Genomic DNA, 14,595 nt, shown 5'->3' with positions numbered 1-14,595 from the left:
GTAAATACCGAATCGGTATCCCCCATTGATTCCTATGGGCCTTGAAGCTCATAGGAATCAATGTGCATTACCGAATCGGTATTTACCGATTCGGTAATTACCGATTTCTGCAAGGGTGCATGGGGTGTCACTTTGACACCCTCTAGCACCCCAAATACTGGCTTGTGTGCCATGTGGCACACAGACATGCCCTAAGGGCATGTCTGTCTGTCACATGGCATAGGTGTGCATGCACACATGTGCATGCACACCTGGATTCGGTATTTTAACACCCAATTGGATTGGGTGTTAAAATACCGAATCTGAAGGGCCTGTGGGACTGAAAGTAGTCCCACCTACATCCCGAATTTTAAAAATCGGTAAACTTACCGATTCGGTATTTTTCCGATTCGGTAATTTTACCGAATTGGTAAAATACCGAATCGGACAAAAAAAGGTCCCCCACATCTCAAAAGGCCAAATACTGGTCGGAAACGGCCGAATTCGGCCGTTTCCGACCGGTATTGGCCACCTACATCGGGCCCTCAGTATTTTACAAATCGTTTTTTACCGATTCGGTAATTCCCATTCATTCCTACGGGCCAGGAGGCCCATAGGAATGAATGGGAAGCCATTCACTATTACCGATTCGGTAAATACCGAATCGGTAATAGGGGGCACATATTCAAGGGTGACAGGGTGTCACATTGACACCCTGTTGCACCCCTGAATCGTGCATGTGTGCATATGTGGCACATATACATGCCCTAAGAGCATGTCTGTCTGCCATACTGTTACAAAAGCACAAAATTGTTTTTGTAAAGGTTTTTGATATTTACCACCAACTTGTAGTTGATGGTAAATAACGAATCCTTAAAGCACAGAAGCACTCTTAAATGTGCCTCCTACATACCATTTACCGATTCGGTAAATAATGTTTCTGTAGATACGAATCGGTAAATACCGATTCTGTATTTACCGAATCATCACCTACATCTGAAATGGCTCAATACCTGTCGGTAAGCCTGAAATTTACAGAATTTCGGGTTTACAGACCGGTAATTAGCCATCTACATCGGGCCCCATATGTTTGTCATGTCACCTGAACTACTATCTAGAATCCCCTTAATTATACTTTTTGTTGGGAGATCTTTTAGTTTTCCAACAAAGTGATACTCTTATTTCATTCTCAATTGCTTTGACACGTCTTTACTGCTGCAGCACTAAAATCATGAAATGCAGCACTAAGCAACCATAACGTCCCCATTGACATCGTGAACTGCAGAACTAGTTTATAACTTCTAACTCACTATTTATTCTCAAAGGAGCAGTCTAACCTATTCTTCTCACCAAACGGTACCTCTTTTGAAAAATGAACGTCCACAACAAACAGAGAATGATCTTGCTGAATAGTGCAGATGAAACCTTCACCAGCATATGCCAACTAATGAGAAAGAATTATATCGTAAAAATTGACCCATCAGGTCAGTGAAGGCTATTGGCTTCTGCTCCCCTGTCATAAGATTGACTGCCAAATTTACAGCCAGATTCATGAAGGTGAATTGCGTTCGCAAAGGGCCAGATTCTCAGAACCTGGCCCTTTGCGAGCGCAATTTTTGCATTTGGGATTCATCATCCCAAATGCAAAAATCAGTAATAGCGATTTCGCTATTTTGCGAGGAATTATAATTAAGGAATCTCTATTTGAGATTCCTTAAATGCAATTCATCATCCATTTTACAATTGCGAATTCGCAATTTCGGCCCGCTATTTACCGCAAGGTCAAACCTCGTGGTAAATAGCGAAAACTTAGAAAAATGCTTTTAAAAGCATTTTTCTAAGTTGCATGTTGCACACACACATGTCCTTTGGACATGTGTGTGCGCAACACCTGGTTAAATTTGCATTTAAGGGGTGCTACAGGGTGTCATTTGGACACCCCTGGCACCCTTTAAATCGATATCTTATTTGCGATTAGCTAATTGCTAATCGCAAATAAGGAATACTCCCCATTCATTCCTATGGGCCTTTTGGCCGATAGGAATGAATGGGGAGTTATTCCTTATTTGCGATTAGCAATTTGCTAATCGCAAATAAGGAATGTGTAGGAATCGCAATTTATTTTGCGATTCCTACATGAATCCCGTTTTGCGAGTCTGTAATAGCGATTCCTTATGAATCGCTATTATAGACTCGCAAAAAGGGTCTTTGATGAATCAGGCTGTTAGAGACTCCCGCCAGGCAGGCATGCTCTACCAAATTTCTACCCCAATTAAATTTCAAAGCCAGAGAGACATCCGTATTAATATTCTGGGTCTATGCAGAGTATAACTCCCAACCAATTGTACTTAATAAACTTAAAAACCTCATATTTAGTCAAATGAGTCTCTTCCAAAAATATGTTGTCCCACTGGTTTAACAGCCAGATTCATGAAGGTGAATTGCGCTCGCAAAGGGCCAGATTCTCAGAATCTGGCCCTTTGCGAGCGCAATTTTTGCATTTGGGATTCATCATCCCAAATGCAAAAATCGGTAATAGCGATTTCACAAATTTTGCGAGGAATTACAATTAAGGAATCTCTATTTGAGATTCCTTAAATGCAATTCATCATCCATTTTACAATTGCGAATTCACAATTTCGGCCCGCTATTTACAGCGAGGTCAAGCCTCGTGGTAAATAGCGAAAACTTAGAAAAATGCTTTTAAAAGCATTTTTCTAAGTTGCATGTTGCACACACACATGTCCTTTGGACATGTGTGTGCGCAACACCTTTTTAAATTTGCACTTAAGGGGTGCTAAAGGGTGTCCTTTGGACACCCCTGGCACCCTTTAAATCGATATCTTATTTGCGATTAGCTAATTGCTAATCGCAAATAAGGAATACTCCCCATTCATTCCTATGGGCCTTTTGGGGAGTTATTCCTTATTTGCGATTAGCAATTTGCTAATCGCAAATAAGGAATGTGTAGGAATCGCAATTTATTTTGCGATTCCTACATGAATCCCGTTTTGCGAGTCTGTAATAGCGATTCCTTATGAATCGTTATTATAGACTCGCAAAACGGGTCTTTGATGAATCAGGCTGTAAGTCTTCTAAGACTTTCAAACTATTGGCTTTCCTACGATCATTGTGAGAAACTGGAGTGGCTGTTAAACCTGGCATCCTTGGTGTGGTTTACCCCTGACCTTTTGCCTTCAACTTTCCTGTTTGCTGAATCAATTTTGGTGGCTGTTGGACTCTTCATACTTTACCACTGCTAATGAGTACTAACGTGCTTGTGCTCACTCCTAAAAAAATGGTAGAACATGCATATAACCAATTAACATATTGAGCCTCTAACACCGATTGTGCCACCTATTATTTAAGTAGCACTTTAAACTTGCCTCATGCCTGCCATTGCAGCATGTGTTTGCAGTTTTAAACCACTATTCTGGCAAAATAAACCTTTTTCCAGGCCCAAACTGTTCCTTTTAACTCATGTAAGTCACCCTTACGGGGGGCCCTGGACAGCCCAAAGGGCATGGTGCAATGTACTTAAAAGGTGGGAAATGTACCTTTCAGTTTTATATGTCATGGTAGTGAACACTCTTAAATTTGCTTTTCACTATGGCAAGGACTACTTCTCCAATAGGATATCATTGGAGTTATCATATTACATTTAATAAGCTGTAACTTCCAAATGGGAACAGGTAACTCTTCATGTTTGGTTTGTTTGGAATTGTAATAAAAATACTAATTTATGGTGGATTTTAAATTACAATTTTGAAATTGCCACTTATAGAAAGTTTAGAAAAAAGTTATAGATGGAATGCTTGAATTAATCTTAGACGCTGGTAATTACTCAGAGCCCAATCCATTGTTATTTTGTACACCATGTCACCTCAGTTTGAACCCAGCAACCCTGGACCAGTTTTTGCCCTATTTATGGGCTCATCAGCCAGGAACATAGTGTGCAGGGTACCCATGTCTGGGTATACTCGTCCTACTGAGGGAGACACACTAAAGTATACAAAAAAGTGATGGATGGAATGCTTGAATTAATCTCAGCCACTGGTAATTACTCGGGCATATTCCAATCCATCGTTATTTTTCACACCAATTCACCTCAGTTTGGACCCAGCTATATGCAAATCACTCTCAATCCTGCTCCAGTCGGACCAGTCCAGCCCAAACTGCCAAACCAGGTCCTCCCTAAACCAGAACACAAGCAACCATGGACCGGTTTCACCCTAGTTATGGGCTCATCAGCCGGGCACACCTTGGTTCCAGTGACACAGTGTGCACAGGACCTAAGTCTGGGCATACTTGCTCCTCTTGGGGTGACACACTAAAATGAGGGATAGAATGCTTGCATTAATCTCAGAAACTGGTAATTACTCGGGCTGCATCCCAATCCATCAGTATTGTATACAGTTGGCAGTTCAGGATGGACTGTTCTGATTGGAGCAAGGTCTAGACTGAGTTCCGAATTGCTGGTCCCAAAGAGGCCACAATAGAAATTCCAAACAGCAGAATGAGGGGTGCATACCATCAGGACAGCAAATCACTTGAAGGAACAGTTCATGGTTTAAATAGCCCTTTCTTTCTTTCTTTCTCATCTTGCCTTATGGACCATGTAGCTATGTTTCATACAATTCATCTTTCACAACTTTATTATATCCAGTCTTTTGCCTCAGTAGCAAATACCAGTGATGATTTCCCATCCCTGGATGGGCCTTAATAGTTAAAAAGTATCCTGAAGGTCTCTGTCAACCCTAAACATCTCCTCTTTAAAAGGCCATCTATTTGAGGTCTTCAACAGGACCAACTCAAAGGCAGCCTGGGATGCTGTTTGGAGAAAGCATTCTTTCAAGTCCTTAGTTGTCAAGTAGCTAAGGTGCATACCTTCACCTCCACCTGTTAATCAGAAAATTGCTATCATCCTCATAGAGGTGTTGTCCCATCAAGACTATGATGAATCTATCTGTATAACACTTCCCCACAACTGTCAATAAACTCCAGACATCCCTTATCAGTCCGTCAGGGTCATATTTGAGTTCCACCGTAATGATTACATGATTACACCTGCATTGAAGACTCGTCGTAGGCTACCGATAAAAAACAAAATGCAGTTCAAAGTCCTGCATGGGTGATTCCCAAGGATATTGTTACAAGACAGTCCACCCTCATAAACTGAACTGGTCTTTCGTCTGACACCCACCCAATGTCTTTGGATGCCCATTCGAATACAAGCATGTATTTAAAAATGCATTGTATGTTCTCTATTCAGGCATGTTCGATTTTTGAGTAAACAATTTAGTACGGATTAGGGAGCAGAATCTTTCTGGGGCCTAAGGAAAACTTGAGATATGTATGACATGAAAAGGAGAAATATGCTGCTGTTGCTGCTGTTTCCTATAAGGAGACAAAACAGTTTGGGCACTGATTACCTTTTCAGACATGACATAGGCAGTTCCTATCAGGATCTGGTGGTCCATAGTTTCAGCTGCAGTGGAGCAATCTCAAAGTACATGAACAGCTAAGCCCTCATCATCCTAACATTTAATTATACTAGCACAGTCACTGTTGAAACCAGATTTGATGCCTCTGGAAGGACAAGTTAATGGCTGTTGGTCATCACGAATGTGATGTGTTTATAGATGCTGTTGCAGATGTCTCAGTGTTCACCACTGTTAAACCTTTGCCGGGAATAAGATCTTAGCAACTAACATATCAATTAATGTTTTGAGATGTTTGGTTTTGATTTTTTACAAACATGGTAATAGTAGCTGTCTTGAGGCAAGCTGGAAAGGTGTAGTTTTAGAGAGAGAATGTAATCACAACAGATGTGATGTAATAGAGAAGAATTACTGCATGTTCTTAAGTTAAAGAGGAAACAAAATTGTTAGGAATCAAGATTAAGGAATGTTTTCTCTACTGTCTGAATTTATGATTTAAAATTTTATATAAATGTTCAAGTATGAATTAGTCATTAAAGTTTACTATGACCTGAGAAGGACCTTCTCATTTTCGAAGTATTTGGCTGCAATGCATGATAATTTAAAGATACTAAGTTAACCATTAATGGATACTTATTTTTATGATTTCGATTTTAAATGCTTCTGAGTAACTGCTATGCCAAAAGCTCTCTGAAGCCAATCATTGGATACCAATCAATCAGTCAATCAATCAGAGTACTTGTAAAGCGCGCTAATTACCCGCGAGGGTCCCAAGGCGCTGCGGGGAGGGCGGGTGCTGCTGCTGCTCGAAGAGCCAGGTCTTGAGGAGTCTTCTGAAGGTGAGTAGGTCTTGGGTCTGCTGTATGTGGGTAGGGAAGGTGCTCCAGGCCTTGGCGGCGAGGTAGGAGAAGGATCTGCTGCCAGAAGTCGTTCGTTGGATGCGGGGGACAGCGGCGAGGGCGAGGCTGGCGGAGCAGAGCTGGCGGGTAGGGGTGTGGAAGCTGAGTCCGCTGTTCAGGTAGGCTGGTCTGGCATTGTGGAGTGCTTTGTGTGCGTGGGTGAGGAGCTTGAAGGTGATCCTCTTGTCAATGGGGGGCCAGTGTAGGTCTCTCAGGTGGGGGGTGATGTGGCTGCGGCGGGGGACGTTGACGATCAGTCGGGCGGAGGCGTTCTTCTTGTTTCGGTCGGGATCCACTTGTAGATCCTGCGGAGCATGCGGAGGGTGTTGTAGCAAGAGGAGGAGAGGGCATTGACCTGCTTAGACATGGAGAGGGAGGAGTTGAGGATGAATCCTAGATTGCGTGCATGGTCGGTTGGTGTTGGTGCTGTTCCCAGTGTGGTCGGCTACCAGATGTCGTCCCAGGCTAAGGGGGTGGGTCCGAGGATGAGGACCTCCGTCTTGTCCGAGTTCAGCTTTAGACGTCTGCTCCTCATCCAATCGGCGACGACCTTCATTCCCTCGTGGAGGTTGGTTTTGGCGGTATGTGGGTCCTTGGTGAGGGAGAGGATGAGCTGGGTGTCGTCAGCATAGGAGATAATGTTGAGGTCGTGATGGCGGGCCACTTGTGTGAGGGGGGCCATGTAGACGTTGAACAGCGTTGGTCTGAGGGATGAGCCCTGGGGGACGCCGCAGATGATGTCAGTGGCTTTGGATCGGAAGGGTGGGAGGCTGACGCTCTGGGTTCTGCCGGAGAGGGAGGAGGTGGTCCAGTCAAGAGCCTTCTCTTGGATTCCGGCTTCTAGGAGGCGTGTCTTTAGAGTGCAATGGCATACTGCGTCAAAGGCGGCTGACAGGTCCAGGAGGATGAGGGCTGATGTACCAGCAGAGATAAAAGGTCAAGGATGACCAGAAGATACATTTCTGACGGTTTTTGTATTAGATTACCGTCCCCTTTAGCAAATAAACTTATAGTTGAGCCCAAACTGAAATGACATGTTGAGCAAAAGAATGATGGAATAGTATGCAAGCCTGAGAGATAAGCCAGTGGTTAGACAAACTGTGAGCATTGATCCAAATCACCTTTTGTGTGGTTGACATACACCCTAAGTGGCGAATGTATGCCCAAACGTGAGTCCCGTGCTTGCTGTGCAACTGGAGCCAAGCTAATGAGCCTTAGTCATGCTGAACCAGGCCTTTGGTTGCTTGTGGTCCGGTTCAAGGTGGATCTGGCTTGGCGATTCCGGCTGTCCAACTGAGTCCCTAGCTCATTGCACCATCAGGATTCAAGCAAGCCGGGCCGAAAACGGCTGAAATGCCAGAAACCCGTCCCCGGTAGCTTGTTTCCTTCCTAGTATAAGAATTGGCTTGGTAGTTTGGTCTGCCCTGTTCCCATGATGCACTGGGCCAGGGTCAGACTAATTTGCATATAGCCAAGTTCTGAGCTGGGATGGTGCAGTGAGCTAAAAAACGGTGATGGATCAAGCCCTGATCTTTGGACTGGGTAAGAGTGGTCTGCTTAATTCAGACACTCTGTTCATCACCACCCCCTTTTCTGAATCATTTTTGTCCACCATAAGCGTGAAAGGGTATACTCAGATGTGAGTCCCTAGCTCATTGCACCATCAGGATTCAAGCAAGCTGGGCCGAAGACGGCTGAAATGCCAGAAACCAGTCCCCGGTAGCTTGTTTCCTTCCCAGTATAAGAATTGGCTTGGTAATTTGGTCTGCCCTGTTCCCATGATGCACTGGGCCAGGGCCAGACTAATTTGCATATAGCCAAGTTCTGAGCTGGGATGGTGCAGTGAGCTAAAAAACGGTGATGGATCAATCCCTGATCCTTGGACTGGGTAAGAGTGGTCTGCTTAATTCAGACACTCTGTTCATCACCACCCCCTTTTCTGAATCAACTGGAGCAGGGTCAAAACATTTTTCATGTAGCTGAGTCCAAACTGAAATGGCATTGTGAACAAAAAAATTATGTATTGGGAATCTATATGGAGAGATTGCTAGTGGTTAGACAGGTTGCAAACAGTCCTCCAATTACCTTTTGTGTGTTTAGTATCAATAGTATCATGAAGGGAGACATGAGACATTTTCCTTTAGCTGAATCGTCATTTAGAAAGGAAGGGAAGCATGATTTCAGTGATAAAATATGTCATGAGAAAGACGTGGACCAAAGAACACTCTGTATACTGGTTGGATCCAGAATTTGCATGGAATCTAAGAAGAGTTGATGTTGAAGTAAATGTTTTAGTCAACCAAAAAGTTACCAAGGATGATGATTTAATTTACAAGTGTGGGGAAATCAAAGTGAGGTTACCATTAGGTAACTGGAGTCAGGGTTCTGATGCTTGTAAACCATTGTGATTTTGTTGCATTTAATAGTGAATTTGGAGGTAATGAACTTGAAAGCATCTTTGTGGGGGACAGTGATGATTTCACAGATATGGTCGTGTTTGAAGGCAATAGTTACTGTGCTACTACAAGGTCTAAAATCATTTATTACAGCACGGGCCAGCAGGAATTACATTTTCACGAATGTAAATCAAGTTGGAGGATAATCATGTATAAATGTATTTATTTTATTTCTTATTTTTATTTGAAACATTTTATAAAGTGCGAACAAGGCCCTTACGGGTATAAGAGCACTGTACAGATGTGGCGAAAGCACAAATAAAACACAATTGTACAAATGGTGTAGTTAAATCCACACACTGACAAACAGAGGGAGACAACAATCAAGGTCAGGAGTTGGTGAGTTGGACCGACCCGTACCTACTCAGAATTGCCATGTAGAAGGATACCAATTAACAGATAAGAATACAATACGTCGAAACAACGGTGTAAAATAAGTATCAATTGCACAAGAGCAAGATACCAATTAACCGACAAGAATACAATAAGTTGAACCAACAATGTAAAATAAGAATCAATTGCACAAGAGCAAGATACCAATTAACAGACAAGACTACAATAAATCGAAACAACGGTGTAAAATAGGAATCCCTTTTGTAGACAGGGCATGAGAAACAGTTGATGCTGTTAGTGTTCACTCAAGAATAGCCGTTTGACATGTTTCTTGAAAGATGCAGTGGAAGGATTGTATCTGATCCCGGAAGGCAGAGCGTTCTAAATTCTTGGAGCAAGTCTGGTGAAAGCACAATTGTAAGATCTTTTCGTTTAGAATATGGGCGGTTTCAAAAGTAGGGTGGATATACTTCCTAAGTTCAGACATGAGCCCGATAGGTCAAGCTTATTTGCCAAGTAGGCCGGGGTGTTGTAGTGTATGGCATCATGCGTCAAGCAAGATATCTTGAAGCGTATCCTAGGTTCGATAGATAGCCAATTTTGTTGCAAAAGGTCGGGGAGATGAGGTCATGTTTTCTGGAGCCAGTGAAGAGCCTGGCCGATGCGTTTAGAGTAGCTCTGAGTGGGGCCAATCTAGCTTTGGAAAGCACAGCACGGGTTACAAAGCCATATTCCAGTTGAGAGATAACCAGGGATTGTACATCAGGACTGATGTCTCCAGGGGGAAGGAAAGGCTTGATTTTCTTAAGTGTGTTGAGTTGAAAGTTGGCTCCCCTAGTAGTTGCACTGATGTGCGCTTGCATGTTTAGGTATTTGCTGCTTTGTGTTTAATACTAACAAATAGACTATTTTCATAAATTCATTGTTGTATATTTTCAATTAAAACATTTTCAGAAACACACTCTCTACATATTTAGAATGGTGGAAGAATTTATCTCAGATACAATGGCACTGGAATTTGCGTTCTCTCAAAGTACTGATATATGAATAATTATAAGGATGTACTGAATGCATACCTCAACCTCACATTTTCAAAAGTGTGTCAGTAGTTTAAACGAGTCATTTTGACATTATTGGCATATTATACATGTTGGCAAGTAGTAAAGTAGTACTGTACCTTCTGTTCATTCCTGTAGAAATAAAACGTTGGGGTGCCAGTAATGAAATTACACAGTTCCAAATCCTAGAATAGGGTAGAAAAAATATGCTGTGAGAATAGTAAAAAGGGGTATGACGTTTCCTAACAATTACATTAGCTTCTCTGAAAGGAAACCATATCCATTTCATGTTATGGCTATCAAGGACCAAAATATTGAGAAGGTAAATGTACAGAGGTAAGTATAGATTTACTATTCTTAACTCCACAACTATGTATGTAGAGGCTAAAATCTATGCTAAAATTCTACTACGCAAACTTGAGACATAGAATATCATACCAGTGGTGGCTGCCAGCTGGGGAAATAGGTAGGTAGCGTGTGGGGAGAGGGAGAAAAAAATAAGAACTTACCAGCAGTCTGACGTCTGCTGTCTCGCCGCCTCTTCAGTTGATGATCACAAGGGCTCCCAGAGTCTCCTGCACCAATCCAGACACTACTCTTATGCTGGTATTACCCAGCATGAGAGAAGCATAGGGTTGGGCGGAGCGGACTGGTTCCACGCTCCAGCAGGGACTGGGAGCCTGTGCTCCTGAGCCTGCCTATATCTCCAAGCAACAGCATGTGCATGTCAGTTTGGCAGTCCTAAAATGGCTGGCCAAACCTACATGCGTGTTGGCAGTTCCCTGAGCCCACCACTTCCCCTGCTCCTGATGGGTATACCCTTAAGACTCAGCGGTGGCTCTGGAGTAAAATAAAATTATAATAAAGCAGTTTTATTACCTGCTTTATTATCATTTTATTTTACATGCGTCTGCTGGTTTTCAGCAGCGAGGCGATGCTCGTCCGCCATAACGGAGGAGCCGCCCTTGTATCATACCTTTAATCAAACCAGATTTAGGCAGCAATTTTTCACCATTGTCACACATTGATTTCACCACGAAGATTAGCCCCAAAAATGCTGCAGTTTGAGGCTGATGATGGATAAGCGTTAATAATTACAATATAGGCTAATGAGCTACAAAGACCTTGTAAGCTATTTTATTTAGTAGTTCATGTGTCAATAACCATTTCAATATGGCCATCAAATAGAACATGTAGGTATGTCCAAAGTGCCACCAATTGGCACCTGCAATGAGAGTTTCAGGTAACGAGGCATTATTGAAAAGTTTTTGTTTACGTTTCATAGAGTTGTGACAACATATTTTCTGTCCAGTCCCCAGCGAACAAGTGCTGAATCAAAAACCTGGATGATCTGTAAAACAGCTGCTCACCATAAAAAATGACCAGTCACCAAGTGTTGCCATGACAGCATTTTGGTGGATCATCAGGGAGGAAAGAGAGGTTGTAGTGCATAACGACCCTCTCATGAGTCCTCTGTGTAGTGGGCTAGTGCGTAGGGCTCATGTGGTATTACCCTTCTGGCATTTAATGGCACACTATGATACTATACACAGTCTAACTTGTGATGAGACTAACTGGTAAATTTTGTAATTGATTAAACATATTTAATGGTGCTGGTTGGTAACACCTCATGAGTGTGAACTATAGCGAATTAACAATAGATGCGCTGTCCCCAAAGAATAGGGGGCATCCCCAAACCACACTCGAGTTTCAGGTTCAACATAATTTATTCAAGATGTGTTAAGTTACTCACGAGAATTCTTTTTATTTTGTTTTCTCTCCATGAATTACATTCTTCTTCACTTTGTACTATCCATTTTAATTAATTTTGGTAAAAATCATATGTCCGTAATTTAAATATGCTCAATGCATTTCGGGCTATGCCCTTCATCAGGGGTTTAATCCTACAAAAATAGAAGACACTTAAACTCAGTTCAATACTGTACAATGTTTATATTCCCATAAAACAAACATGTTATTAATGGTGATGGCTTATGTATCCCCAATGCAGTGCTTAGTTTGTGCCAGTGCTTTCTGGTGTTTAGCACCTGCACTTATTCATCAGGACCAGGTCTACACTATGCGTCTACACGCCATATGGCATTGAGGTAAATTAAATATAATTACCTTGCTGACTCACAGCAGACACTGTTGCTCCTCCCCGGTGAAGAGTTTTGAGGCTCTGAGAGACAACATTAGAAAGATTCCAGATTTAGCCATAATGCAAATATTAGGCCCTTAGTTCAGTGTTGCCGGTGGGTGGGACACTGAGATTGGACTGGATTTGGTACTGCAGGGGTAGGGGCTGTGCGGCAGCATGCGTAGATTATTTTCGAATTGCCACGCCCTGGTACACACGCACCCGACAGTCACCAGCAGTTCAGCTCGACGTTGATGGCTGGCAGCAGGCCTATTAATTAAGGCAGTGCCTCCCACCAGTAACCGTAAGTAGCCAAACCAATGCTGCTTGCTTGCTAATAAACAGATTTACACACACAGCTGACTGGCAGTCAAGATGGCACTGCATTTTCACACGCAGTGCCATGCCACGGCCGCACACTTTCGCAATAACCACCATTTCCAGCTTGGTTCTTGTAACTAAATGAATGGCTCTGCTTTGTTCTGTGAAGCACTTACTACAAAAAAACGTTTTCCAATTATGAGTTAAGTGGCAGTTGCTAAAAGTGCCCATAACTGATAAAAGGTACATACTTTTTAATATAAACACCAGCGGATTATGGTATTCATGGCCAAAACTCCCACTCCTCGTGTTGGCAACCCAGAAGTTGTTAGGAAACAACAGGTGGTATGGCCTGAAAACATGTGTGCCACATCCTCACCCCCTTGTCCCAGACAAGCCTGCAATGCTCAGTGCACCAAACGTTGCTAAACCAAAGCCCACAGTGCAGAAGCGGTGCTCCAGCTCTCCCTCGCTCTCCCCTCACCCTCCCCTCATAGTGCGAGCTGTGCTCAAATATCGGCCTCTGCCTCAGAGTGCGGAACTGAAATGAGTCACCCGCTTGTTCCGCTTGCGGGATAGCAGGCAGGAAATCACTGCAGGTAGGAAATGATCGAGGGTTACCCTGAGCCTGCTTCTTTGTGACTGCGACTGTGCTTGCTTCTAAGAGTCAGTGTAAAGTATGGTAAACCTGTGAACACTTCAACACTGGCAATTCGGGGCACCTGGTTTCTGGCCAATGTTGACTTCTTAGGCTAACCTACATTGATATTTTTGTTCAGGTGCTCTTCCAGATATCACAGCAGCAAAACAAACACATTTCTAACACTATAGAGTGGGCTTTCAGTCCACCCCCTTCAACCACTTGCTTTTTTCGACTAGCCTCTTTGAGCCATGGGCTTGAGACTTTGTAAACCACATCTTGCCTCAATCCTGCTGAGTAAACATCTCTCACCTAATGTTATTGGCTGCCTCAGTTTATCCCCCCCCCTGCTCCAGGTATTGCATTGAGTTGCATAAAGGACTACATTACAACTGTTACCCTCTCTATCTCTCTTTAATGTGGTAATGCCCTTGTGTAAACGAATGAAACCTAGATCTACTGTCTTTGCTAATGTTTGTGCTACTTACCACTTACTGCTCACCTTCCCTTCACTGTATTAACTTTGGATATGTAAATAATTTTAACTTTTGCAAACCAAGGTCAAGGAAGAGTAGATATTACTTAATCTAGGGGAAAGTGAGCGTAGACTGAATGGGGAGAAAGTCACAAGGACAGACCCCTGATCGTAGGAAGAGTTCCAGCACATCAGTCAAAGTGCTAGCCATAGGGCACCGAAACCCTCAGGAACTTCCACAGAGTGCACCTGGAGCTGGGTGTATCATAGGTGTTACCTGCGTTCCTTTCACATGACCTATGAGGTCCATCACAGTAGCCTCCCAGGGCACCACTGTGGCCTTCTTAGGAAAGCTACCATCTTGCCATACATGGAAAGGAGAATATCTCTCTAGCAAGACAGAGACGGGAGCAGGTGTCGCCACGGTGCAGGATGATCTTGCCACTGTGATGATCTCAATGTGGTGTGGGGTAGGTGGGCGTGGCTTATCAGATCAAGGAGGGGACAATTGTATTTAGTAATAGGAATCTTTTGGAAAGGGGTTAAGGCACCATTATAATGTGGAGAGGAGTCAGTAGGTAATGAGGGTAGTCACTTACATGGTATGAAGTGTGAAGTGAAGCGAGTCGGAGGCCTGGCCTCCCAGTGGCGAGTTTCATTTGCCAGGTAGTGAAGACATTCTTCTCTCATTGCAGTGCACCATTCGCCCAGTGACAATGGCACCCTGCCATTTTCATAATTTCAGTCATTTCAGTGTAATTATTAGTGACATTTCAGCGACAATGAATGACACTTTCTGGAGAGCAAAATCAATCAATGAAGATGAGAGAAACATGTAAATATCAGACATTGT

At 43.1% G+C, this 14,595-nt stretch overlaps 1 protein-coding gene across 1 annotated transcript in view; it reads right to left on the bottom strand.

Annotated features, from left to right (window-relative positions):
- Positions 1-14,595, bottom strand: part of LOC147728263 (thioredoxin-like) — a 119,976-nt gene that overhangs the window by 24,925 nt on the left and 80,456 nt on the right. The window contains exon 4 of the mRNA XM_086963762.1: positions 10,286-10,351. Coding sequence (XP_086819888.1) covers positions 10,286-10,351 — 66 coding nt within the window. The remainder of the gene's footprint in view (positions 1-10,285; positions 10,352-14,595) is intronic.

Source organism: Lissotriton vulgaris, chromosome 3_1 (assembly GCF_964263255.1).
Source record: "Lissotriton vulgaris chromosome 3_1, aLisVul1.2, whole genome shotgun sequence".
Classification (NCBI taxonomy): Eukaryota; Metazoa; Chordata; class Amphibia; order Caudata; family Salamandridae; genus Lissotriton; species Lissotriton vulgaris.
The sequence above is the reverse complement of the archived record's forward strand: the minus strand, read 5'-3'. Positions and strand labels throughout refer to the sequence as shown.